The sequence below is a fragment of the Dermochelys coriacea genome, chromosome 9, assembly GCF_009764565.3.
Source record: "Dermochelys coriacea isolate rDerCor1 chromosome 9, rDerCor1.pri.v4, whole genome shotgun sequence".
Classification (NCBI taxonomy): domain Eukaryota; kingdom Metazoa; phylum Chordata; order Testudines; family Dermochelyidae; genus Dermochelys; species Dermochelys coriacea.
In genome coordinates, this window is record NC_050076.1 from 27,286,317 (window position 1) to 27,314,170 (window position 27,854).

Below are 27,854 nucleotides of genomic sequence, written 5' to 3' on the forward strand. Positions count from 1 at the left end.
CACATGTACAAACAAACAAAAACTCAGGGTTGTGACTTTTCATGATTCCAAAACCTTTAGGACACATTTTTAATGTACAAAATATTTATGTTTGTGTTAAAGCATTTTCATGCAATATAGACTGACTGAGATTTGTGTCTTGTTTGAGTCTATATCATGTCTAAGCCTAGATTTTAAAATGTGCTATACTAATGGAATAAATTCAGCTAATTTAAAACATAAGGCTTACCATATAATGAGTAATAAGAGAAACACAAGCCATAAAATGGTGTTATTGCAAGGTTATAATCGTCAGCATTTTATTTGTTTTGATGATACAGTATCCAATGCTGTTAAATTACACTTTATTTTTGCAGTAAACAAAAAAGTTAATGAATGTGATTAGACAAAGTCTAATAATGGCACCAAAACCTAATTACATATTTATAACAGCTGTCATATTCACAGCCATTCAAATTCAGTTATGTTTTCAACTGCTTCCTTGAATTCTGCCTAGAGGAGAAACATACCCACACAAGTGCCAGCCACAAAGGCTTCTCAGGCTTAGACAAAATTGTTTCCTTACCTCAGCCATGGAATTTGGTCCCTGAACTGCCATTCGTCTCCACCCTTCCCTTGTACCTCAGACTCGTTTCTCACAGATGACTATGGGAACTGACCACCACTGATATTAAATGGGCTACAAGCATTCTATTGTTAAGTGATCCCACTGATATCCATTCAAGGGCCAGGGGAAGGACACTAAGATGGACCAGCACACGTACAGGCTTATGAGGCATGGATTGTAATAGAGAAGTATTGAAAGATAAAGACACTTTGGGGAATATGATTTACTGTGATAAATCAGCAGCCGAACCTATAGAATGGAAAGAAGAAGGAAGTGGGCAGAGTGGGTAGTGGTCGTTAGATGTAAAAAGATCTGGTGCAGGGGAATTTGTATTCTTGTGTAGAGAAATTCAAGGCTAGTAACTGATGGCAGTAAGGGCAATTGTACTTGGATTTTTTATCCCAGTGATGAAACAGCACTTAGATTAGAGACAGCCTAAGTCACCTGCCAGAGTAGGCAAGAAGTCAACCTGAACCCAAAAGTTGTAGAGAAATGTATAGTTTCAGTATGGCATTTTCACATCCACAATGTTCAACAGGGATCCTTTTCTTCCCAAATACAGTGTTTCACCCAGACCCAGTGAATAAGCGCCAAATGCATTAAATACCCTTTTTTACTTTATAAGTTCATATTTAACCACTTAATATATTTATTTGCTACTCTATGTCCTAGAGCTAAATCAGTTGGACTTGTAATAAATATTAGAGCCCCATGAATTGCATCCTCAATGTGGTCATGTATTACTTCAATGCCTACTTTCCTAAGTCGTGAGACATACATGATTCCATCATCCCTCAAGACATCATGTTGACACGTGAGGACATATGTCACAGGTAAGCCAAATAACTTGGTATCATCAGCCAAGAGTGGTGCTGCTCTTGGATCCAGAAATCCTGGATATTTTTTTCCAAGCCTGGAACTTCCATAAATGGGGCTGGCATAAACATGATCCTTTTTAAACTTCTCAGGCAGCAAATTGCTCCAGTTTACAAACCTAAACAAATGGCTTGATTCTGCAGGAACATGTCTATTGGAAGCCATAGCTTCTTTAAGAGAGACATCAGTAGTAAAGTATTCACTCCAGAATCTGACCATCAATGACTTGGGCAGAATCGGCTTGTTCTCATTATCTTTATAGGAGGGCAAATCCAGATCAAGGGTCTGAAGAGCAGGGTAAAGTAAAGCTTGGATCTTAAGTTTAGCTTTAACTTCCGCGTCATCTAGCAGCTGTAAAAATTAAAATGTTTACACAATCAATTAAAGGTTTCAGTTCCCTGACAGTGACTGAAGATCCTATAAGAAATGGAATACGTTTATTTTACAGTGTAAGCAAAATAAAACAGATTAAAAAAAAGCATAAGTTCATAGGAAGGTCACCCAAGACTACATTGTTGTATAAAATCTCTGAGAATATCTTGAATGATACTAATGGTTTTCCCATGTAAAGTGCTAATTAAAGAAATAGTTCCATATTATTTCTTGCACTGAATGAAAACAATACATCTGAAAATGTTCTTCTTTAAAGGGCATTAATTAGAAGTCACTGGTGCATTTCTAACTAGTAAAAAAATGCTATCCATGATTTATGAAGCACAGACTTTTGAGACTTCATTAATTATTTTGCACCACATAAGCTTTATCCACTCTGTCTTATTAAATCTCAGGAGAGATTTAGGGCTCTAATAATTGAGCTTTCATGCATCCTTAACACATGGAGAACAATATGAGAGTATATGAAATGAATTCAACACCATGGTTGTTTAAATGTCATCCTAGCCTTCTCCTGGCTGTACTGACCACCAGGAACTTGGAACATTAGCAAAGCAGCAACATTACAAAATATAAATAATTTCTTCTCAGGGCAGTAACATCTTCACTTCAGTACAGAATATCTTAACTAAAACAGAACAACCTGCTTACAAGGCTGTACTACATTGACCAGTTGCTAATGTTTAATCACCTTTTGCAGTAGCACTTTAATCAAAATGGACCAAATTCTGCAATTTTTTTTTAAAAAGTCCCCATTACATGGGGTTTCACCTGAATAAGGGCTGCATGATTTGAGATGAGACTAATTATTATATTATTAAGTAGAGCTTTTTACTGCGGGGGTATGCAGATTTGGAAGGTGCCCCCCAAGCATGTTGTGACATCAGCTCCAGGGTTTATCAGTAACTGCTACAGTGTTATCAAGTGGCAGCATTAGTAAGAGCAACTAAAGTAAATTGTGCTGAGGCAGTTTGTTCAATCTGAGATACAAAAACCACATTCATCAACCTGAGAACTGATGTTTTCTACCTACCCACTTATGTCTGATTCAGCTCTCACTGACACCAGCATAAACAGAGATGAAAAATAACTGGGAGGCATATTTTTCTTTAATGAACAGAGATATTTAAGATATTTAAACTTCAGAGATATTTTGCTCAATTACCCTGGTAAGAAAAATGAGCAGAACAAATCTCTAGATCTGTAAAATATAAACAACATACCTGCTGTGCCACTGCTGCAGCTAAGTTACCTCCTGCACTATCTCCTGAAATACAGATTCGATTTGGGTCCACCTCATATTGTGCAAGAACACTGTTTTGGAGGAAGAACTTCACTACAGCGTACACGTCTTCAAATTGAACTGGAAAATGATACATAGGTGCTAATCTGTACCTTTGGGGAAGAAAAACAAATGTGTTAGTTGGAGCTGCTTGGCAAAACAAAAACGTTTTAAAGATGCTAATTTTCATGAAAATTCACACATTATTCCAGTAGCAAAATTTTACCATTTCCACCTATTTTTTTTTCAACCCTGACACTAAAAGGTTGAAATTTGTTCGTTGGGGTCATGTGTAGAGCTCAGTGGTTTGAGCATTGGCCTGCTAAACCCAGGGTTGTAGGTTCAATCCTTGAGGGGCCATTTAGGGTTCTGGGGCAAAATTGGGGATTGGTCCTGCTTTGAGCAGCGGGTTGGACTAGATGACCTCCTGAGGTCCCTTCCAACCCTGATATTCTATGAATCTATAAAGTTTTCATCAGAGTTAGTTGAAATGGCAATATTTTGCCAATGGGGCTTTTTTCTCCTTCCATTCTACTGAAGATATAAACAAATCCTGGTCCTGGTAATTATTGTCCTAATGTATTCAAAATTAGCCATGAACTTCCATTGTTATGCAATTACCAGCTGACTACAATACATGCAATGATTTATTTCACTTCTATCATGCTCTCTCTGTTCCAGGGGTTGTGGTAAGAAGTACTACTAAATGTGATTGGTTTGGTGTTATTGTGATGAAAGAAATACCCCACCCCCCACCTCCATATTTTGAGAACATTCTAATGCTATGTAAATGTATTCATTGCATTGCTACTGTTCTACAGATCTGTATAATGAAAATAATTGCATATCAGCATATATCACTGGTTACAATAATTGTGCTGCTACAGAAAACATGGAGAAAACATCACCTCTGGGTGGTTACTGATTTAAACAAAATTTATGAATGATGAAGCCGCTATTGGGAGTTAAAGCACAACTCTGTCCCAAGTAGACAACTAGCCAAATGCATAAAATACTATGAAACACTCTACTTGTCCATCACTGAAGACACCAGAAGGACAGGCTAGGTCCTGAGCAGGGATACATTATGTTCAAGTAGTTGGATGGGGAGATTGTATTTATTTTCAGACTGTGGCCCAGAAGGCAAAAAAAATAAAATCAGTAAAAAAATTATTTCAGTCACTAAAGTTAGCAGATGGGGCTCTGAACATACACACAGGGAACAGAATTGTTGTGTAAGAAGGCACCATTTTCCATCCTCACTATTCAAAGTCTTTTACATTTTTAAAGACTTTTTAGAAACGGGGGGGGGGGAGACACAGAATGAATGATGCTGGTGCCATGGTGAGTCCCTGAGAAAGGCTATTGATAGGATGGCTCAGAAGAGCCCTAGTTGAATGGGCTGTGTACTGAGACTTAGATCTTAAAAGAGGCAGTCAGCACAAACAATTTTGTGAGTGCCTGCAGCATATGTGCAGTGAAAACCTTCAATTTGCCTGGCTGTGGCCCTTGGGGTGACAGATCATTGGTGGATACATTCCTTCCTATTGCTTCCTCTAATCCTGCTCACCTGCATGCAGAGGTGAGCAAAAAGCAAAGAGTTTCCTTGCATCCTTTCCCTGAAGTGCATCCAGGAACACAGGGTAAAATGCTGTCCTATCAGAGCAGTGCTGTTGTTCTCCCTACTCCTGCTCTCTTTCAAATTTAGTGTCCCAGCCCTTCATTTCTTATCCAGAGTATTTTAAAAGAAAAATAGGGTATTTGTGGAGGAAAACTTAATCCCTTGGTTGATGAACAACCACATCACCATGGATGACAGTTGGAGTTGGTGCTTGGGAAACCTTGATTCACAGTATAAGGCGATTAACATGAGTTTTAACAATCTAATGGAGTGCCTGTTAATTTAATGTTAGTTTTACAAGACAATGTAATTACTACAGTGGAGTCTGGTGTGCCAAGCCAATTTCCTATTGTAAAGAGGTGGGTATGGAAACAATGGCAATCCTAGAAGTAGTCTTCAATTGATTGCATTATTGTATGCTTAATACACAGTACTGCAGGTTTTCTGTAATTAGGCCATCCATGGTCATCAGTGGTTTGCTCAGCATTGCAAATGGCTCTCTGATAGTAACATTTGTATGGTGATCTGAAAATAAAATCCATGTTTGACAGTTAATGAACTTCCTATGGGCAATCCTTTTCAAAAAGATGCACAGGCCTTGGGTTCTGTGGGTGCATTTATATTGTATAGCTACATAACTGTCTTGAGTAATTACATATGACCACCTATGTCCAAAACAGATGGCGAAGAGTTACAAAAGGATTCCACAAAACTGGGTGACTGGGAAACAAAATGACAGATGAAATTCAGTGTTGATAAATGCAAAGTTAGGCACACTGGAAAATATAATCCCCACTATACATACAAAAATGATGGAGTCTGAATTAGCTGTCACCAGTCAAGAAGGATCTTGGAGTCATTGTGGAAAATTCTCTGCAAACATCTACTCAATGTGCAGAGGCAGTCAAAAAAGCAAACAGAATGTTTGGAACCATTAGGACAGGGATCGATAATAAGACAGAAAATACCATAAGGCCCTTATACAAAGCCATGATATACCCCACATTGAATACTGCATGTAGTTCTGGTAACTCCAGCTCAACAAAGATATATTAGAATTGGAAAGAGTACAGAGAACGACAACAAAAACTATTAGGGGTATGGAACAGCTTCCATATGAGGAGAGTTTAAAAAGACTGGGACTTTTCAGCTTGGAAAAGAGATGACTAAGGAGGGAGATAACAACGATTTATAAAGTCATGAATAGTGTGGAGAAAGTGAAAGTATTATTTATCCCTCCACATCACACAAGAACCAGAAGTCACTCAATGAAATTAATAGGCAGCAGGTTTAAAACAAAAGGAAGTACTGCTTCACACAACCGACAGTCAATCTGTGGAACTCATTGCTGGGGATGTTGTGAAGGCCAAAAGAATAACTGGGATCAATAAAGAATTAGATGAGTTCATGGAGGATAGATCCATCAATGGCTATTGGCCAAAATAGTCAGGGACGAAAACCCAAGCTCTGGGTGTCCCTAAGCTTCTGACTGTCAGATGCTGGGACTGGACAACAGGGGATGGATCATGTGGTAATTGCCCGGTTCTGTTTATTCCCTCTGAAGTCTCTGGCACTGACCATTGTCTGAAGATAGGATAATGAGCTAGATGGATTATTGATCTGATCTGGTATGTCCATTCTTATGCTTTACTTACACCATTAAATATAATGGATGTGCACTGCCAAGAGCAGGGGTGAGGTACTGCCTGGGTCAGACCTCTTACAGAGGCACAGGGCCTCCACACAGATAGCACTGGCCACTTGCAGATTTCTAGAGAGTCACATGAATACATGGGGGTTTAATCAAGTTTGGGGTTGCCATTGCAGTCTTTTCTTGGGGAGGGAAATGCCATGTTCCACTCCCCTGCACCAGCCTGGCCAGTGTAGTGGAGAGACTCAGTAAGGAGATCATGGAAACTTCCTTCCTCTGCAATACTTCCCATGGACTTTTCTGCAAAAACGAGTGATCTGGGTATAGGCTTTTCTACTATGCCCAACACCCTAGTAATGGAGTTCCTGTGATAAATCTCTTGCTTCAAGGATCTAGAATTCAGCTATAAAAAAATCTATTCCTGGTGTGAACTTGGTTAAAATGGAATCATAATTTTCTAAATAAAATCAAACTGTATATTTCAAAGTTATAAAAATGTGAAAAAGGAGAAACAGAGCAGCTTCAAATGCCTTTTAAAAGGTGCAAAAAATGGCTTCCAAACTTTAGCTGATTTTTTCCCATATTGTATATGCCTGTTGAACATGGACCCATTCTTTTTAATAGACAAAGACACAACTAAATAAAATACTGAGCTAATTGAAAATCATCTTATCCCATCATCACCCTAGGGTGGCCAGGTGCCCAGTTTTCAACCAGAATGTACAGTCGAAAAGGGAACTTGACAGTGTCCGATCAACTCTACTGACCAGACACCCAAAGTCCGGTTACTGTGGGAGTGGGAGGTGGGGAGGCATGGGTCATCACCCGCACCTGCCCCTGCTCAGCTGGGGCTGCCTCCTATGTGAATTGGGTAGCTGCAGCTCTGAGCCCCTGACCCAGGAGGAGAGTGGGGCATGCAGGTAGGAGGGGAAAAAGCAGCAAGCAATGAGGGGGAAAGGAAAAGAGGAGTGGACTGGGGCAGGGCCTGGGGTGGAAGAGGTGGGGCCAGAGAGGTTCCAACACTCCTGCTTGAGTGTCCAGTTTTTAAATATTACCAAACTGGCAACCCTACCTCCCCCCTGCACAAACCAACAGAATTTAATTTCACTTTGTAATGGCATTATAAAGGTGTGGATTCCTTGCAAGTCTTTCCAGCTATTTGAATGAGCTGCTTTGGATCAGGCCCTCTGGAAGGAGAAGGGAAAGCATTCAGGAAAGGTGCTGCTCTTTTCCTCCCTAACCTATTCCTTGGAAAGGGATCTGCAGGACTTGGCTTTTGTCTGTTCATTTTTCTGCAGGGAAGATTTATCCTAAATAGAAAGTGCCTATAACTATGGGTTGGGAACATCTGGAGAAGTAGGGATTATCCCTGCCCAGGATGCAGAGCAGAAGTTTAGCTACCCACCCCTCCTCACAAAAGAATACCGATGCACCACCACCAGGAGAGTGTTCACTCTTAAAATCTTTGCAGTTTTTGTTTGCAAGTAATTATCATTAACCACATAAAACACACACCCCAACACAAGAATCTTTATCCCAACCCCTAATTCAGTCTAGAAACAGAATCGCTCTTACTCGATTGATATGACAACAGCATTTAGCTCGTTTGCTGTCCATCTTGACAGGAGGTCATAGGGCTCCATGGCTGAAATGAAATAAGTCACTTAAAGCATATTTGATTGCACTTATACACAAATACATAAACAGCTCCACATTTCTCTTGGCAGAAGTCCTCTGGTCCCTTTCCAAAATCTCCACAGTTCAGTGCCTTCACAGCAATGCAATTCAACTGTTGTACATACAACTTTATCGAGAAGCACAAAGTAAACAAATGATTCAACTGTTGCTTGAACACTATGCAAGAAGACATCCATGAAAGAGCAATGTATCATTTAAACTCATGAAAGCTTGGATTTTATGATAGACAAAAAAGGAATGAAAATTACACCGAGGAGTTGCATCTATTTATCTCTCAGTCACATGTGTGCAACCATGCTGAAAATAAAGGGGTTACATGTGTGTTAGAGAAGAGAAATTTGTCTCAGTCTCTGGCAGACTAGCAACCACCCTCCCTAGTACATAAGGAGCAATGCAAGGTGAGCTATTTAGTGATCATTAGGAATTTAAGCCATAGATGCTTTTGTCTGTGATACCAGTCTGGCTGCTCATCCTAAAATGCTAATTTAATGACTGTAATAAACGATTATAAAGTACATTAAGAAGAAGCAGAGAATGTTTGCGATGAGGGAAAACATGACTGGGTGTGAGTGTGAGAGACAAGAGAAATCATTCCAATTAAATAATACTAGCAAACGCACAGCACAAAAAATTAAAACATTTTAAAATACCTTGTTGGAAGTAATGTGGAAGAAGACTAAGCAAAAACAAGCAGGGAGATAGTCTCCAGTAGCAAACTGAAACAAAAGAGATCTACTTTTCCTTCTTCCAGGAGAATGCACAGCATCAGAAATGCTGAGCTGATAGGAAAACATTTCCCTAAATGGAAGAGATCCTTTTAAATTACACATGTGATTTGGACTTATTTATACAACATAGCACCCCAGGGGAACCATGACAGACATGGAGAAATATAATTAATGCAGTGGTACCTGAAGAAGCAAGTTCAGTTACAACTTCTTTTCTCTTTTTTTTTGTAACACATTTTCCCTGCCAGTGAAAACACAAGACAGACAGGGCTCTTGCTCTAATTTCTGAAAATGATCTCCTAATTCAGGCCTTTCCTACATGCAGAGTACTAAAATCATCCTCAGTGGTGAAAGAAACATAACATACAAGTTAATGCATAACTCTGCCTTCTCGTGAGGAAAAGGGGACCCTCCAATATATACTACACATTCACTTGTTAGGAATGCTTCCTAATTCTGGCATTCTGAATATGTACCTTCTAACAGAAGATGTAAAGTAACCATAAGAAGGGCCTAACAACCTCTACATTGCACCGTTTGATTTCTTCCCATTTTCTCTCTATGGTCATTCTTAAAAGGCATGGGGAATCTTAGGATCTGGGCCAATCAAAATACACTTTAGGTGGCAAAAGATACCAGGTTGCCCTCTAGGTTGTCAGAGAGGATGGTGGTTGCTTTCCCTCTCCTTCTCTGGAGACAGCAGAATCATGTGGAGAAGCATCTGGTAGCCAGAGCTCCTCTCTACCTCCCATTCCTTTCATAGATTCATAGATATTAAGGTCAGAAAGTGGGTTGTCTCTGCGCTTTCCCCTGTGAGATCCTGATGACTCCAGGACACTTCTCTCCCCTGCACTCAGCCCATTCCCATGAACACCCACCCATCACTCACAGTTAACCCAAGAGAAACTCAGTCCCTCCCTTGTGATGGACACTTCTCCCTCCCCATGAGGCTCCACCATGAGCACTGTCCTATCTTTGGGTCAGCCTTTCATAGGGATTTCCTCCTTTGGGAAGCACCTGACTTCCCCATTTACATGCTCTTCTCCCTTAAGAGGGGCCTGGCTATTCCTGTTCTTGCTCCTTTCTCCTGTTTTTTAGTGTAACAAATCCATGTGCTGCAGATAACATTTATGTGATCACATACACAGGAATGTGGAACTAGAACCTTTATTCTTCTCCTCAAAATACATTGACCTGTGTCACCTGAGCTACAAGTGAACTATTGCAACTGTGATTAGTTGCAGGTCCCTTATCATTTTTGTGGGCCAATGACTAGAAGGCAATATCATATACAAAAAACTAACACCTTACAACAGTAGGTGAGACCTTTTGTATAAGACTCTTGTTACTGAAAAGAAGAGGTCCTTGGACTTACCTGAGCCTCCTACACACCAGCCTCCACCATGAATGTAAATCACTGCCCTTTTCAGCCCACTGGATTGCTTCCTGGGTACATACAAACGGACTGGAACATTGTTAAATTTTGTGTCAGTGACAGTCACATTTTCATCTGATATTGGTGCAGTGTACTCAATACTTGTGATCATCATCAGAACTTCCATGTAGTGCACCAGACCCAGCCACTCAGCAAACTCAGCCTAAAGTCAAAGGAAATGAAAACAAAGTAAGTTTTAACATCAGTACATCAAGTATAGACTGAATCCTACCTGTACAGTACAGGCTATGTACAATAAGGGCCGTTCTTTGCTTTATTTAAGTCAATAGGAGTTTTGCCATTAATCTTTCTCCCACTAAACTCATTCTCTAAACTAGCGATTGCCAACTTTTCTGAGCAACTGTATCAGTTTGCCATACTAAGTCCCCAGGTGTACCACTCACTGCCCACTATTTCCCCCATCTCTTTTTGTGCTCTCATCTGTATTGGAACTTAAGCTCTTCCAAAACCCAGCCTCATAACTGAATGGAAGGTGGGCAGAGGGAGAACCCCAGCACTCAGCGCACAAGCAAATTACCATTAAGACAGAGGGCAGGAGCTGGACTTCTAAGGTGAAGGTGGTGTGGCTAGAATGCTGATGTGCTCCCGGCAGCCTGGTCTGCTGGAACAGCCTGTTTGGCACTGTTGCAGCCCCGAAACAAAGCAACGATTTAAGTTGATCTTGGAACTGGACTGATGTCTGGTATTCATTTGTGCCCTTTTGAGACCCCAGGATCAGACACCTACTCTCAAAACATGGAAGGACAAGTACTGTTAGGCACTGGCTGGAAATCACTGTCCTAAGAATTAGATCATTTAAAAAAAAAACAAAAACCAGCACACACACACACCTACTAAAGCAGCCTCTCTGTTTTTAAATATTGATTTTAATGCTTTGTCTTTTCATGGTGTCTTGTAATATCAAAAATGATGTACAATAAACTGAACTCAAATCTTTCATTTGAATCTTAATTAGCATGGGACATTCTATACCATCAGTTATGAAGGTGAACTCTTTACTGATTTCATTGTAGTTCTGCTTAAAAAATGATGGTACAATATGGTCCTGCATATTTATTTTATTTTGTCTACATGTATTACATGTTTTATACCTTCATTTCTGTAGCAATTCACAAAAATACCACATGAATCAATCAATACAAAAACAAACAAATTACAAGTGAGATGGGCCTTATATGCCAACAGGATAAGAGGGAAGATGTGGCCAATGGAAGCCTTTTCTCCTTCCTGAGGTAGCAGCAAGAAATGTATAGGGAGACTTTTGGTGGCTCTCTCCTCCATACCCAAAAGGAATAGAAATTTCAAATGAAGCCATTCCTTCTCTGATAGGAGAAGAAATTCCTTCTGGGTTGGAGAGACAATGAGGCTAGTTCACTCAATCGCTCCATCAAAAGTAGCCCTTCCTTATTAATACATACAGTATTCTGCAGCAATAGTCATAAAGGAGCTGCTGCCTTTGGATCTTACCTGTGTGGGAACATTCCATGCTTTGTAGATTCATATTAGGGAAGAGGGAACACTACTGCTGTTATTAGGAATGCAGATGAACAAAAACAGAAGATCCAGTAGATAACCTTTCACTACCAGCATCCCACAGTGCCTGAAACATATCAGCCCACATTCTTTCTCCCACCAAACATTCTGTAAATAGATTTTAATTAGCTCTTGGAAGCTTATCTATTAGGACAGTTTCAACCCCCAGGAGTGTTTAAAATGAAATTCCCCACCATAAATCTCTCTGACTTACTTAATTGCCCAGAACCAGCACTGTCTTTTTCATTACATGCAAACACAAAAACTTTATGGACAATGACACAGCAAAAGAGTAACTTAACAATACAAACCAAACAGAACTGGCATTGGATATAAAAATATCCATAGCTTCCAGATATCTGAGAGCAGGCAACATGCTATTATGGTCTTGGTTTGGGGTTTTTTTTGTTTGTTTTTTGGTTTTTTGTTTTAAATGGTACAGCTGACAGTGGTCAGCAACAGACTTCGTCCTCCACTGATTATATGGATCTAATAATTAGAAACTATTTCAGCCTTGCTTAAAGTCAAACTGCTAATTAATGGATCTGTGCCACTGAGGCCCTCAGGAGTAATGGGAGTACTAGCTGCTGTTGCTGAAAGGGGTTGCCCCTGAGGTTCCATTGCAGGAGCAAGTAGAAGACCAGGATATACTGCAGTACTAACTAATTGATCACAATCATCTTAACATCTATGATGCTTTTGGGTTAATTGGTTAACAATAAATCAATAACTGCCAAATGTTTGAAATAGTCTCGGTTCCCCACAACAGGAGGAAATTAAGAATGAAGGACTTTGTTGGTCTCTAAGGTGCCATAAGTACTCCTTTTCTTTTAGGAAAACAAGGATTTCATTGCATGAAAAACTGGGAAGTTTCTTTTGTTTTGGTGCAGAACAAAACTCTCTGTGTGAGACACATTCATTCAAGTCCCTGTTCCAAATGAGGCAGAACAGGGACTTGATCCTCTCTCTTCCACATCTCATGTGAACAACCTTACCACTGGGTTATTGGGTATCTATGGGTCACTCTCTCTCCTTCCTGCTTTGACCAGAAATTACATCCTGGATCTGAGAAACCTTCCCAACTTTTTTTTTTTTTTTTTGCCAAAACCTTTCCATTTCCGCAAAAAGTTTTGGTTTTCACAAATTAGCATTTGTTGATAAAATGTTTTATCTGAAAACACTCTCTTCATTTTGGTGCAAGGATAGTTAAACCCAGAAAGTGAACTACATACTTTTCAGCACACATCACCTTTATCATTGCTTTGAAGGTTTGTGGGTATCTAGTTATGGGATTGGTGTATGTCCTCTCTCAATCTTAGACAATACATTATTTCTGTCACATTTAGTTAAATGGCTTCAAAAGCCAGGAGGATTTTGGAGATCCAACCTTTGAGGGAGAACAACCCTAAAATTCTCCCTGTGTGCACTTTTAGAAAAGTATACACAGTATTATGCTTGCCCTTGCTGTTCTTTAGATGTTATATCTAATCTTCTGAAAGAGGTGGTTGAATCTAGCGATGAAATGCAAATTTAGGTCACAGCATTCTTGCTGCTAGTTAAAAGAGTTAAAGTACGTGTATAGTAATGTTTATAGAACATTTGAAAAGTCTTTAGAAGTTGATTTTAGAAATATATATATTGTTAGTACTGCAAAGAATTATATGATTCTTCACTATGTTTCCATGTGTAACTCCTGTAAGGTTATATGCTAGGACAAAGCTCGTGACAGCCAGGCTGACTCTGTTTCAGCATTCTACTTCTGCCTTGCCTATCATGTGTTATACACATGATTTTTTCCCCCCAGTCCTGCAGAGACCCACTGACTGAACTCTAACTGTGGTGCTGATTCAATGTTGCCTTTAGTGTAATGCTCTCTTTGCCTGATTTAAGTAGTCTGCCAACCACAGGGCATGAATAATAAGATCTGAAACATCTGTAATATAACATTAGTGCTCCTGTGTGCCCTTTCTCCATTATTCTATTACTTTTCCAATTCTGTCTGGGATAATGAATCCATCAGCTACTTAGTATTCTATTCCATTCCTCAGAAGGGTAAGATAATTTACTTTCCATTTGTAGAAGCCAGTTCAGTAGATTTTAATAGAAATATCTAGACACCAGTTATTCCTTATCCTGCTGAAAAGTGCCAGCAGAACTGCCATCCCAGATGGACAGAGGAAATGAAATTTACCCAGCTCATCTAAGGCTTGGGACTGATAAGGGTGTAACAGCGCTGGTGTAACAGTTGGGCAAAGGCCACAGTCATGATATTTCCCTTTCTTTGCCATACCACATGAATATAAATGTGAACACTCTGAATTTTCTGCAGTAGCTCAGTTATGTCACACGTCTTTTAAAAAAACAAACAGGTTTCTCCAGCTGAAGTAGTCAGTGGTAAGCACAGGATATTTCACATTCTTTGCTTACCACCAGTCTAACATCTCAGTTCAGAAGCCAGGGATTTCACAAATAATAAATTGTCAAAGTATTTATGTCAGTCACAGCAATAGCATTCCTATTTACTCTTCACTGTGTTTGACACACAAATCCTACAACTAATCTCTCCAAAATCAAAAATTCAGGTAAAGTAGATATAAAGTTTCCTCTGTGCTGTTTCTGAATGCACAGTGTAAACAGAGAGGATATAAGTTTAAAAAAAACCTCTGTCTTGTGTTTTCTCTGGCTTGTTTCTTCTTCCACTTGCTTTTCCTCCCTACCTCATAGACTCATAGACTTTAAGGTCAGAAGGGACTATTATGATCATCTAGTCTGACCTCCTGCACAACGCAGGCCATGGGATCTCATCCACCAACTCTTGTAACAAACCCCTAACTTATGTCTGAGCTACTGAAGTCCTCAAATTGTGATTTAAAGACTTCAAGGTGCAGAGAATCCACCAGCAAGTGACCTGTGACCCATGCTGCAGAGGAAGGCGAAAAACTCCCCAGGGCCTCTGCCAAACTGCCCTGCGGGAAAATTCCTTCCCGACCCCAAATATGGTGATCAGCTAAACCCTGAGCATATGGGCAAGACTCACCAGCCAGAGACCCAGGAAAGAATTCTCTGTAGTAAGTCAGATCCCACCCCATCTAACATCCCATCACAGGCCATTGGGCGTATCTACCTCCCTTCCAGTGGAACTCTGGGTTTTAAAAATATTGAAACCTAGTTCTTATGTGGCTTTAAAATGTTTAGCAAGAACATGATGAGATTATGATACATGAGCAATGGAATAACAGAGCAATGCCACAGTGGTTGGCAAGCAAATCAAGGATTCAGCTTCTGAAATTAAAGCCAGACTCTTTTACAATTAGATACTATCTAAGCGTTATCATACAAGGCTTATTACAAGTGATTCGGGGGGGGGGGGAGGCGCTGAGGGAGAGACATTGGGCCAGATTCTGATCTCAGTTATGTGGAGTGATTATTATGCTGTCTCCATATCATGTGCCAGCTCCCTGAAATTGTAGCACATTTTGGCAATGAGTTATTGGTATTTTCTCTCAGCTGAAGGACCCGAATATAGTCTGGACTGTAAAGTGAGTATTATTAATGATTTGTGGCCATTACAGCGTAGTTCTAATTGCTACAGATAGCAATAACTGAGAGACAGCTAGCAATAACTTAGTTGTGAGTTAACTGTCTCCTTCATTACTAAACTTTGGAAAATGGTGTCACCCATAATCATGCTACATGCCAGTAGCAGAATTTGCAGTTTATTGTGAAAGTTTAATATATGATCTGGAAAGCAGAACTCATGCTAAGAATTACATAGAGTTTCCCTTCCTATATCTTGTTTCCATTGACCCAGGGGTGGTGGCCGTGCAGTTGTGTGACCAGAAGTGCAGTTTGTCAGTACTTTTCCTTATTCTCTTTCACTTTGTTCTCTCCTCTCACTTATTGGATTTATATTTTAATAACTAACTATCCTTTTGGTAGGTAGAACCCCTCTACTTTATATCATTTAGTCTATGTAATCTGGATCAGATTTCCCATATTATGAGAAATGCCTACAAGAAGGGACTGGAGAAGAGAAGAAACTCCAAGAGTTTCCTAATGCAAATGTTACTTGCATCATCATCGTTTTAGGGGGGGGTAGGTGGGCTACAATTTTGGAGACCATGAACCCTCCTGGCCCTCTGCATCTCCTGAAAATGGAACTGCCTTCCATGACCTGTTCCACAGGAATGACTAGTGCTTCATTGACCTTGGCCCCAAGGGAAGTTTGGTATCAACCACATCAGCATAGTTCTAGTATTAGTAAAACTAGACACCAATTACTGATGATACCTGAGTAACCTGCAAGTAGGTAACAGGCCACATTTGGCAGTGACATACAGAATTTGGGTGTAAGCAATAAAAGAGTGTCATTTATACTAACTTGGATGTGCAAAATGAGTAACTTTCGTGCAAAGGGGACTGAAGAGAAGTGTCACAGAAAAAGCATCCCTCTGGCAGAATGAAGGCCTCTCCAATGTTGTTATACCCTCAGGTAGTTACTTTTCCTGCTACACAGCAACTTCCACATCCTCAATATGTAAGTTACTCATTTTACACGTACACAGATCTGGCATTTTGTGCAAGTGACACTTTTGCCACTTACACATTTACAATCAATTTATACCACACATGCAACTTTTGCATCACTATTTAAGTCACTGCTGAATTTAGCCCAGCAAGCCAGAGTTTGATCTCAATTACTACAAACATAAATCCATGCAGCTTCACTGATGTTTGTGGAGCTATTTTAGATTCACATTTTAATGTTACTAAATAGACCCAAGGATCTATCATCACATATTCTGATTTAATAGTAAGATATAGTTTTCAATAACTGGATGGGTTTAATCCAAATCATTTAAGAAAGCTTAGGAGTATTGAAGAAAGCAATACTGTATTGGCAGATGGATTGAATAAGATTACATAACAGGTCTTTAATTTCTAGGATTCTGCCAGTGGTAAAATACATATGAGGAGGTACCTTTGTTGGATTTTTAATAAACTTTAATTTTCAAAAGAGTGTTCTCCAGTGACACTTTTTTAAAAAGGTAAAGGTTTATTTGATGCTATGTTAAAATGCAGAATTAAGGCTGATGGGGAAAGCTGTATAGAAATGCAAGGCCTTGTTATGAATTGTATTTAGAGTAGAATTCAGAAAGATCATATGCGTCTCAGGTTATAGTCAGTTTATTTTTTAAATCTGCCCACAGACTTCATATTTAAGAGCTCATTCCACTGGAGCAAATCACATTAAAATGGATAAAAAACACCCGAACAGTAGCAGAGGAGAAATAGTGGTTCTTTAACTTCATGCTGCTTCACTCACTGTGACCCACAGAAGCACACCTATGCCAACCAACTCTGTACTGCAGGGCCTCTGGAGGGTTTCAGAGAGAGGTCTGAGCAGAAACTGGGCAATGGTCTCTTTGTGGCTTTTTCACCTTCTCTGAAGCTTATGCTGTTCCCTAGGCATCTGCTATTCTCTCAAGATGGGCAATTGAACATGCCAATCAAGTAGAGGCAATGAGTGCATTTCCTCTGAGGGAGCTATGCTGTCAGAAATTATAAGGAGGTTGAGCAACTCAACAGAACAGCTGGTACTCTGCAGGTTTCCAGCTTCCTTTTCCATTTGGTCCAGAGGATCTGCAGGATTAAGAGGCTAAACCCTCTCTCTCTCCTATCCTCAAATCTCTCCCATTGTTGGGAGCATGCATCAATATCTCCGCAAGGTGAGCCAAATGGAGTTTCTGGAGCTCTTTTTTCTCCCATGGGTTCTATCACCAGGGAGAGGGTAGTGTGTGCCTTTACATTTTTCCTCCCTGTACTAGAGGCTAAAGGTGTAATTAAGAGTGATGGATCCAAAACAAATCCTCAAATGTGGCTCACCAAAACTTGCATGCTTTATTCTTATCACTATCTGAGGATGTTTAAACCTAACAAGTTTCAAACAAAAGTCCCCACAACTCAAGTATCAGCTTTGAGAATTCTGTAATGGGTATTAACTCCATTTAATTGAAATTAAATTAAAGGCCTTTACAAATCAGGCCATGCATCTAAATGCACATATAGTGAAATTGTCCAAGGAATGCTAAAACACATTCTGTGGAAAGCATCAAAATGGTTGACAGCGGGAAAGCCGCAACAGAACCCTGCAGAGTGATTTGAAGATATGCCTTACAAAGCCAAAGGCATGTGAATGGGAACATAAGTACACAAAAAGTTCATTTATTAGTGTTTGAATGGTGACATCATAGCAGAATTTTCGGAAGCATTATCAATCCATCGCTAACTTCATGGGAGAAATGTTCAGTCTGAAAATTTAAAGCTGACTTCTCTCTGCTGCTCAAATGTGAAAGAAATGTTCTCCTGGCAGGCATGTCATGTTAATGGGAAGAACTTGTGTGTCACAATGGAAAATTATCTCCCCCAGCTCTAAACATCAAGCGGTACTTTTAGCTTAAAATGCTTCCCTTCTCACCTCTGACACTTGTCCATTTAGTGGAGGTGGTGAGAGGGAAGTGAAGATAAGCATTCACAGACCAATAGATTTGGAATGCCAGAAGGGACCATTATCATCATCTAGTCTGATCTCCTGCACAACGCAGGCCAGCGAACCTTACCCAGTAAGTTCTGCATCAGGCCCATAACTTCTGAACTATAGCATATCATTTTAGTCAGATAGCCAATAGTGATTTAAAGACTTTGTGATAGTCCCTAGGTAAGTTGTTCCAATGGTTAAGAATTTTTCAAAATAGTGCCATATCACTAGTCGGAATTTCTCCAGCTTCAGTTTCCAACCAGAGACCTAGAGGTGCCGACTTCTGTTGTTGGTTTTTTTTCAGCTTGTCAAATACTTTATTACAGTAACAATAATGTTGAGCACTTCTATAGCATTTTCCATCAAAGAGCTTGGCAGATGAATCACCGCAGCACCGGCTCAGAATAGGCAAGTACCATACTAAACTGAGGAAGAAGTGAGCATGAAAGTCAATCTGGAATGTAGTAATACCCAAGCTCCCCAAAACACAAAACAACTCAAGATCTGAAAAGCTGTTTCAGAAACAAAGATCTAAATACTTCATATCCAAACTACCCAAACAATAGGAGGTAACTGAGAATAAGAGAATGTATCTGTGACTGCTATTGCAAGTGGTTGTGGGTATATGCAGAATAATTTATATTTTCTATCCTGTGTATTTCTACGCAAGTTGAATATATATTAGGGCTGTCAAGTGATTAAAAAAACTAATTGCAGCACTGTTAAACAATAATAGAATACCATTTATTTAAATATTTTTGGCTGTTTTCTACATTTTCAAATATATTGATTTCAATTACTACACAGATTACAAAGTGTACAGTCCTCACTCTATATTTATTTTTGATTACAAGTGTTTGCCCTGTAAACAACAAAAGAAATAGTATATTTCAATTCACCTAATACAAGTACTGTTGTGCAATCTCTTTATCATAAAAGTTGAATTTACAAATGTAGAATTATGTACAAAAAATAACTGCATTCAAAAATAAAAAAAACATAAAACTTCAGAATCTACAACTCAGTCTTAGTTCAGCCAATCACTCAGACAAAAAAGTTTGGTTACAATTTGCAGAGGAGATAATGCTGCCCGCTTCTTGCTTACAGTGTCACCTGAAAGTGAGAACAGGCATTCACATGGAACTGTTGTAGTCGGCATTGAAAGATATTTACGTGCCAGATGCGCTAAAGATTCATATGTCCCTTCATGTTTCAACCACCATTCCAGAGGACATGCGTCCAAGGCTGATGATGGGTTCTGCTCGATAACAATCCAAAGCAGAGTGGACCGATACATGTTCATTATCATCTGAGTCAGATGCCATCAGCAGAAGGTTGGTTTTCTTTTTGGGTGGTTTGGGTTCTGTAGTTTCTGCATCAAAGTGTTGCTCTTTTAAGAAACCCTGAAAGCATTCTCCACACCTCATCCCTCTCAAATTTTGGAAGGCACTTCAGATTCTTAAACCTTGGGTCAAGTCCTGTATCTATCCGTAGAAATCTCACATTGGTACCTCCTCTGTGTTTTGTCAGATCTGCAGTGAAAGTGTTCTTAAAATGAACTTGTGCTGGGTCATCATCCGAGACTGTTATAACATGAAATATATGGCAGAATGTAGATAAAACATAGAGCAGAAGACATACAATTCTCCCCCAAGGAGTTCAGTCACAAATTTAATTAACACATTAATTTTTAACGAGTTTCATCAGCATGGAAGCATGTCCTCTGGAATGGTGGCCAAAGCATGAAGGGACATACGAATGTTTAACATATCTGGCACATAAATACTTTGCAATGCTGGCTATAAAAGTGCCATGTGAATGCCTGTCTCACTTTCTGGGGACACTGTAAATAAGAAGCAGGCAGCAGTATTTCCTGTAAATATAAACAAAATTGTTTGTCTTAGCAATTGGCTGAACAAGAAGTAGGACTGAGTGTACTTGTAGGTAGTAAAGTTTTACATTGTTTTGTTTTTGAGTGCAGTTATGTAACAAAAAAAATAGGTTACACTTTCACAATAAAGAGATTGCATTACAGTACTTTTACGAGATGAACTGAAAAATACTATTTCTTTTGCTTATCATTTTAACAGTGCAAATATGTGTAATAAAAATAATAATATAAAGTGAGCACTGTACATTTTGTATTCTGTGTTGTAATAGAAATCAATATATTTGAAAATGTAGAAAAAAATTCAAAAAATTTAATAAATGTCAATTGGTATTCTATTGTTTTGTATTCTACAGTGCAATTAATCATGATTAATTTTTTTAATCACAGTTAATCTTTTGAGTTAATCGTGTGAGTTAACTGTGATTAATCGACAGCCCTAATGTATATATACACAGAATCTTACCCACCCACCCCTACATTGTATAGTCATACACATTACACAGTTTATATGAATACTCCACCCTTTTATTACTCTCCCTAAAACTAAATACAGTTGGCCAAATTGATCACTGGTGTAACTCTATTAATGTACTAAAAATCTGGCCTATCATATGGTCTTGAGAATTTTTCTTAGGTTCAGGGCTGTGAACTTTCTGTTCCTTGTTGATGTTTTTTAAATCCCAAGAAGTGTTCAGCCTTTTTACAGAATTTTAATTGTCAATCCACTTCCTCAGATTTCAAGAGATATTAGTTTAAAATGTCACTTCTATCCCTACTACTATTGTAACACCAGAGATTTCTATAACTGGCAGATAAGAAAAAAATTCCTCCATTTTTGCAGTTTGTTTACTTTGTCCATTTGACAGCACTTTCTGTATAGTTACTTTCACAATTTGCCATGAATAGTAAATTGATTTTCCTCTTTTGGTGTGGGTTTTTCCACACAGCAACAGGGAAGAGAAAAATATTTTTAAAAATAGGGAACTCTGATTATAAAACACCTAAAATTGCCATGTGCACTGCCCAAAAGAGCTTTTAATTGTTCTGGTTCTTTCTCACTGAAAAGACTTCAAGTTCAAGATGTCCCTTTAAGATGAAATCCATGTAGCTGAATAAGCAGCCAATTTACCAAAAAGACTGATGAGAACTCAGCGTAAAGGACATTCTAATGTCCGGGGGGGTGGAATCCAGAGTCCTGAAGGCAAGAAAAATGTTTGACAAAGTGTAGATTACTCAGGCAACAAAGAAACTCCTCTTTATCAAAACATTTTACAACACTTTATACAGCTTATATACATTGACTTAACCCTTGTATACAATTACTTCATTACACAGAGAGAAAACACATGCAGAGCTTTGTGTAGCCATACACCACACCCAATCTTTCCAGTGTGTTCCAGAGATCAGATCCCAGCTCTGCTATGAAATAGCGTGGAGCTGGAAGGCTATTCTTGGTATTAACATATAAATGAGCAAACTAAAGTCCATCATCTTGTAATCAGCACAACACAGTTGGAACCCTGTGACCAAAGAGAGCCCCACTGAAATCAGTGGGACTCTGGACAGACATGTGCCTGCTAGTTTGGATCCAGTCACAAGATGGAGGTGTAAACTTCCCCTTTAATTCAGAATTCTTGTATCCATTGCAGCATCCTTTTCAAACTCAAAAGTAGTGGAGAGCGGAACTCAATGGTATTGGTTTTAAAACTCAACAGCACGCCACATCAACGTGTCCACGTAAAAGTGAAGCTGACCATATATTGCTCAGGAACAGACTTCAGTTATCAATGCTCATTTACATCATCTGAAGATCTGGGCCTTGAAATCTGAAACCAGGGAAATCTTTGCAGGTGGGCTTGGAAAGTACAGGCAACACTCCCCATGATATTTGTATGGAAGAGAGAGAAAACACTTAAGTTTGCAGTTTCACAGCTTCATTTGCCCTTTTATAGAATCATAGAATATCAGGGTTGGAAGGGACCTCAGGAGGTCATCTAGTCCAACCCCCTGCTCAAAGCAGGACCAATCTCCAACTAAATCATCCCATCCAGGGCTTTGTCAAGCCTGACCTTAAAAACTTCTAAGGAAGGAGATTCTACCACCTATCTAGGTAACGCATTCCAGTGCTTCACCATCCTCCTAGTGAAAAAGTTTTTCCTAATATCCAACCTAAACCTCCCCCACTGCAACTTGAGACCATTACTCCTTGTTCTGTCATCTGCTACCACTGAGCACAGTCTAGATCAATCCTCTTTGGAACCCCCTTTCAGGTAGTTGAAAGCAGCTATCAAATCCCCCCTCATTCTTCTCTTCCGCAGACTAAACAATCCCAGTTCCCTCAGCCTCTCCTCATCAGTCAGGTGCTCCAGTCCCCTAATCATTTTTGTTGCCCTCTGCTGGACACTTTCCAATTTTTTCACATCCTTCTTGTAGTGTGGGGACCAAAACTGGACACAGTACTCCAGATGAGGCCTTAATGTCGAATAGAGGGGAACGATCGGTATTTGATGCAATTTGTGTTTGTTTTTTTTAAATCAAAACAAGAGATTGGAAGGCTCAAAAGACATGCAGCTTTTCAAATTAGATCACTTCTTCACATTCAAACCCATAATTAAGTGACCACAAATCATTCCCATCTGGTCACATGGCAGTTCAGCAGCACATGCTAAGTGATCTTGGTGGGGATTTTTGGTATTAACCCTAAAGGAAAAACAGAAATACATAAAAAAGACTTTTCTATGGATTGCCTCTTTATTCAGACTGACTAGAATATGGAATTCCTTCCAGTACAAAGCATCCATTCCTGCTGTTGGTCATCTCTACAGAACCAAAACACGACAGTGCTAAAGGCTGCTTTTGACACCAAGCATAGAGTATTATTCATCAGAGCAAGTGATTATTCTTGAGTTCATAGTAGACAGGAGACCTAATCACAAAGACCACCATCACAAGTGGAACCCTTGCTGAGAGTCTGATCAATAAAGCCAAGGACTGAGTACAATAACTTACCATCTGGCTTCTAGTGTTTCCCATCCAGAACAGGTTTAAGATACTTTGGGACAGTTTCAGATCTAATTTATACTGGTATAAATTCAGAGAAACTATCAGAGTCAAAGGAGTCCCTCCAGCTTTGCACTGCTGTTTGTGAGATCATAATCTGGCTAATTGATGTGAGGAAATTTGCACTATTGGTGCCAGCACTGTACCAATTCTATGGAGAAAAGACTTCAGTCTCAAGTGCAGTTAATGCAACATCCTTCAGAAGTATCAATTCCACTTTAAGACGACACTGCTATAGTTGTAACAATGCATCTTCTCTCCGATTTCTAGGGGCTCGACCCTGTTAAAGTCCAGGAGAGTTCAATGGAAGCAGGATCATGCACTGGATGCACCCAACTCCCACAGAGATTAATAGGAGTTACGCATGTGCATGAATTTCTTGCAGACTAGACCCAGTAATGCTGTCAAACACTGTACTTGCCAAAAAACTTATTACCAGAGCTTGTTCAGACAATGCTGCCAACACTACAGCTGCAGGGGGTTCTTGGTGTCCAGCTCAGACAGGTTCAAGTACTAGTGTGATGTTTGATAGCTGTGTTATAGCAATGCACACTGTGTTGTTTGCGCCATTTCATTGTGACAAAACTCTGTCATAAAGAGCTCTCCCTTTTATCATTTCCTGGGCTGGAGTATATTGCAGGCTTCTCCTCTTCTGGTTTAACATTAAACCTTTACCAACAACTCCTTCAAGTCCCCTCAAAACCACATACATATCTGTATGAGTCACATTACTTATGGCCTGTCATCACATGCTATACAAGTTTGGGATAGGTTAGAGGTGAATGATGTTACTCAAGAAGTTTTGCCCATCCAATCCAGTGAATTTGCAAGTGGATTATGATTTGCTTCAGCTGGGCCTGCATATTGCAACATATGTGTAACTATGCACTAACATCTTGAATTATATATATTTCCTTTGTCCCTGCTGAGGTCTCATGAGTTATAAACTTTTAAAACAATTCCTGTTTCTCACTCTGTTTTTCCTAGCACATCTGACAAAAGTGACTAGACAAATAATAATTAGGCTATGTATTGTATGTCAGACATGGTATAGAAATTAATTAGTGTGTGTGAGAAATTGTTTCTACTTGAAAAAGCCATGGTATATTTTTCTGTTGCAACATTATAAACATCTCTACATTTTAAGTACTGTTCAAACTAACTGTTTAATCCACAGTGCTCCTGAGAGGCTGATAGGAGGCCTATTGTACAGATGGGAGAGCTGAAGCATAGAGAGATTAACCCATGATTTGCCCAAGGCTACCTAGTGAGTCAGCAGCAGAACCAGGATTAAAACTCAGGCTCTCCAGACTCTCAGAACTCTAGACCATGCTGCTTTTTTCATTTTATTACACAATATTCATTCACACTCAGGGCCCATGCAGAGTTGTTGAAATCATCCATGTCACATTGTATAATCATCAACTTTACAAAGAGCTCTGTGCAGAGTTTTAGGGCACACCCGTAGAACATTATACTGGAAAGGATTTCTTTTTAAATATTGAGTGAATACATTACTTATAAAAGCAAAGAGCCAAACACTTGCAAACACTATTCAAACTTCACTATAAAGCTTAGTTAATGCCCATCTTCCCTAACTTTCACTACCTGACATTCCACTCTTGGGCATCTTGAACTGAGACAATCAAGCATGTCAGTGTCTCGCCCTGGAAACAAACTCTTACTGTAATGTGTTTCTGCCCACAAACTTTGTTTCACACACTTACACCCTGGACACAACCGTTTCCCTGTGATATTAGTAATCTTACCCAAATGGGTAAGGACCAACTCCCTCAGACACAGAATCACATCCTATGCATCTTACTTCACTAAATAGACAGTACAGTATGTCCAGTCTGTGTTTTAAAGGAGATAATTAGACCCTTAGTCTTAGCTTTTCACAATGGGCCCTGTTAAGTAGCCTCTTACTTCTTTATTTCCTTGGACACAAAGAATACTTTCAATAGTATGTCTGGGGACTGAATGTTAGTTTTCCCCTCTCTTTCTTAGCCCTCACACTCACCTGGCACATGACAAACAAACCTAGGGTGATCAGACGTCCCAATATTTGGGGCTTTGTCTTATATAGGCAACTATAGCCCATCCCATCCCCTGGGGGGAAAAGTGTCCCAATTTTTCACACTTGCTATCTGGTCACCCCAAACAAAACCCATAATGAAATTATACCATAGCAACTACTTTAAAATGTGAAGTTTTGCAGCCATCCTAGACAATCCCTCCAGCATGGGGGTAACTTGAAATCTGCTCACACTGGATTTTTTACTCCAAGGGGTGAGGGGTGTGTGTCTCTCTAATGGAGGTTTTCAGGCTTGCAAAGTCCATAAGCAAAGGAGAGTTATTCTGCACACAGGCAAGATTTGGAACAGATCCAACAATCTAGTGCAGAATGAATGAGATACAGAGACCAGAACAAAAGCCCATCGAAGAGCAGAGTCCATTTTATTTATAAATTAACTAAATGATTGTTTTTCCCCTCCTAGATCCCACAACTCGCTTCCCAACTAACACCAATAGGAAACCGCCCACCACCCCAAAAACTTATTCTCCCAGGCCAAAGTGCTCAAAATTGGACAATGATTTGGGGTGACCAAATCCAGACACGCAGGGCTTAGTTTTCAGAGAGAAGCTCCCTCAACTCCTACGGAAGTCAGTGAAAGAGGTGGATGCGCGGCACTTCTGCAAATCAAACCCAAGCATCTCAAGCTGGGCACCAAAGAGCTGAGACAACGAGGCCCCCCCCCCGCCCCCCGAAATAAGAGAGCACGCCTGAAACTTGAGCCCTGGTGTTTACAGCCTCAGCCGAGCAACCTTTCAGTTTCACCTTTCAAGCTAAGTCCGTAACCTCCCCCGCTCCGTGTTTACCTAGTACTGTGAGTACTCCTAACACAGAAGCAAAAAGCCACCATAGACAGAGCAGTACTCCCCCCTCCCTCCAACAACCACCCCCACCAACCTTCATACCTAGCTCCGACAAAAGCGTGTGACAAAAAATCAACCTTGCTGCAGCCTCTGCTGATTAGCAAACGCAGGCTGCGTTTTAGGCAAGGGGGAGCTTGAGTATATCAGAAGTTTAAGATGCATGTTTCTTAAACCGTACCACGCACAATACTTCTGCAGGGTTGACTACCCAGGGCTGGAAACTACAGCCTCGTTTATTCATACAGGAAGAAAAGCCCTGTTAAGTATACGTGGTGTACATGGCAAGAGCTAGTGATGACTGCATAGCATATGACTAAAATGAAGCCCAAAATGTAATAAATAGAGAAAAACGCATAGGTGTACATCAGAATATATTTAAATGTGCCCTGTATAGCCATTCTAGCCACACTACTCTACCAATCATTTCTACAAGGCTGTACATAGTTCTGTGCAGCTGAGTCAGCTACCTCTCCTGTTATCCCACAAGATTACAATTAGACCTTGCATCAGTACTCAGGGAAAGTGATTAGAAAGTCTCAGAGCTTTACATGTGGTTGATTACATTAGCACTTCTATAATTAGCTGGTATTTATTCATAATCTCACCCACGCGCGCGTGGACTATCTAAATTCCCAATGATGTACCATATTTAAATGCACCTCTCTCTTTGCTTCCTCCGAAGTCTGACACAATATTTCTAGGTTTCAGAGTAGCAGCCGTGTTAGTCTGTATTCGCAAAAAGAAAAGGAGTACTTGTGGCACCTTAGAGACTAACAAATTTATTAGAGCATAAGCTTTCCTGAGCTACAGCTCACTTCATCGGATGCAACAATATTTCTAGTGAGGCTCAAGAGGGAAGAAAAAACAAACAGCAATAATTTAGCTATACAGGATTGTAGAGTAAATTGCAAATCAACTACAAGTTTGAACTTCCTCATCTGCATTCAAATCAATATATTTCTATTATTGTATATACTTATGTTCGTAGATTTCATTTTTCTCTAATAGTTTATTTAGTGTCAGGGTTAAAGTTCCTTGCTTGGTTTCAGGTATTCTTAGATATAATTTTAGATATTACTTAACCAGACACTGATATTATTCTTTGATCTGTATTCTTCTTTTCTCCACATTAATACATTACTTGAACTCAATTTCATACATAAGCACCTGGAGTAAATAAAATTCTAAAAACTTACCACATGTGCTACAGTTCTAAAGCCAGCATTTATGAGCATCAGTTTCCAGCGTTCCTCAATAGTCTCTGGAACGGGTGTGTAAACATAATATGCTACCAGAACAGAAGCCAAAAGAAGGCACAGGGATTTAGTTCCCATGTTCTACTATCCACTTCTTTCAAGACTGATCAGATTAAACGTTCTCACTGACTCTTAACAGTTGCAAATCAGCACACGCTGATAGGGCAAAATTAATCTGTCGTTATTTTTGGATCACGCCCAGGAGGTGAATTCTCATTCGATCACCCTGAACAGAGGTCGTTCTGCTACACAGAGGGGAAACGTGTGTTTAAGTGGAAAGCATTCAGCTACAATATTTAAATGTAACGATTAAACATCAAAGTA

At 39.6% G+C, this 27,854-nt stretch overlaps 1 protein-coding gene across 10 annotated transcripts; it reads right to left on the minus strand.

Annotated features, from left to right (window-relative positions):
- Positions 1-27,679, minus strand: AADAC (arylacetamide deacetylase). 10 transcript variants are annotated; one of them, XM_038417726.2, is made up of 6 exons: positions 27,471-27,664; positions 10,830-11,034; positions 10,232-10,454; positions 8,006-8,075; positions 3,100-3,271; positions 1-1,834 (listed from the first exon to the last, which is right to left on the minus strand). In XM_038417726.2, the coding sequence occupies exons 1-6, from the start codon at positions 27,473-27,475 to the stop codon at positions 1,226-1,228; spliced, it is 1,284 nt and encodes a 427-aa protein (XP_038273654.1). In that variant the 5' UTR covers positions 27,476-27,664; the 3' UTR covers positions 1-1,225. The 10 variants fall into 10 exon arrangements, with proteins under 10 accessions (XP_038273654.1, XP_038273662.1, XP_043347966.1 ...); XM_038417734.1 differs by having other exon boundaries at positions 1-1,900; positions 27,471-27,620; XM_043492031.1 differs by lacking the exon at positions 27,471-27,664 and adding an exon at positions 12,157-12,617 and having other exon boundaries at positions 1-1,900.
- Between the last annotated feature and the right edge of the window lie 175 nt (positions 27,680-27,854).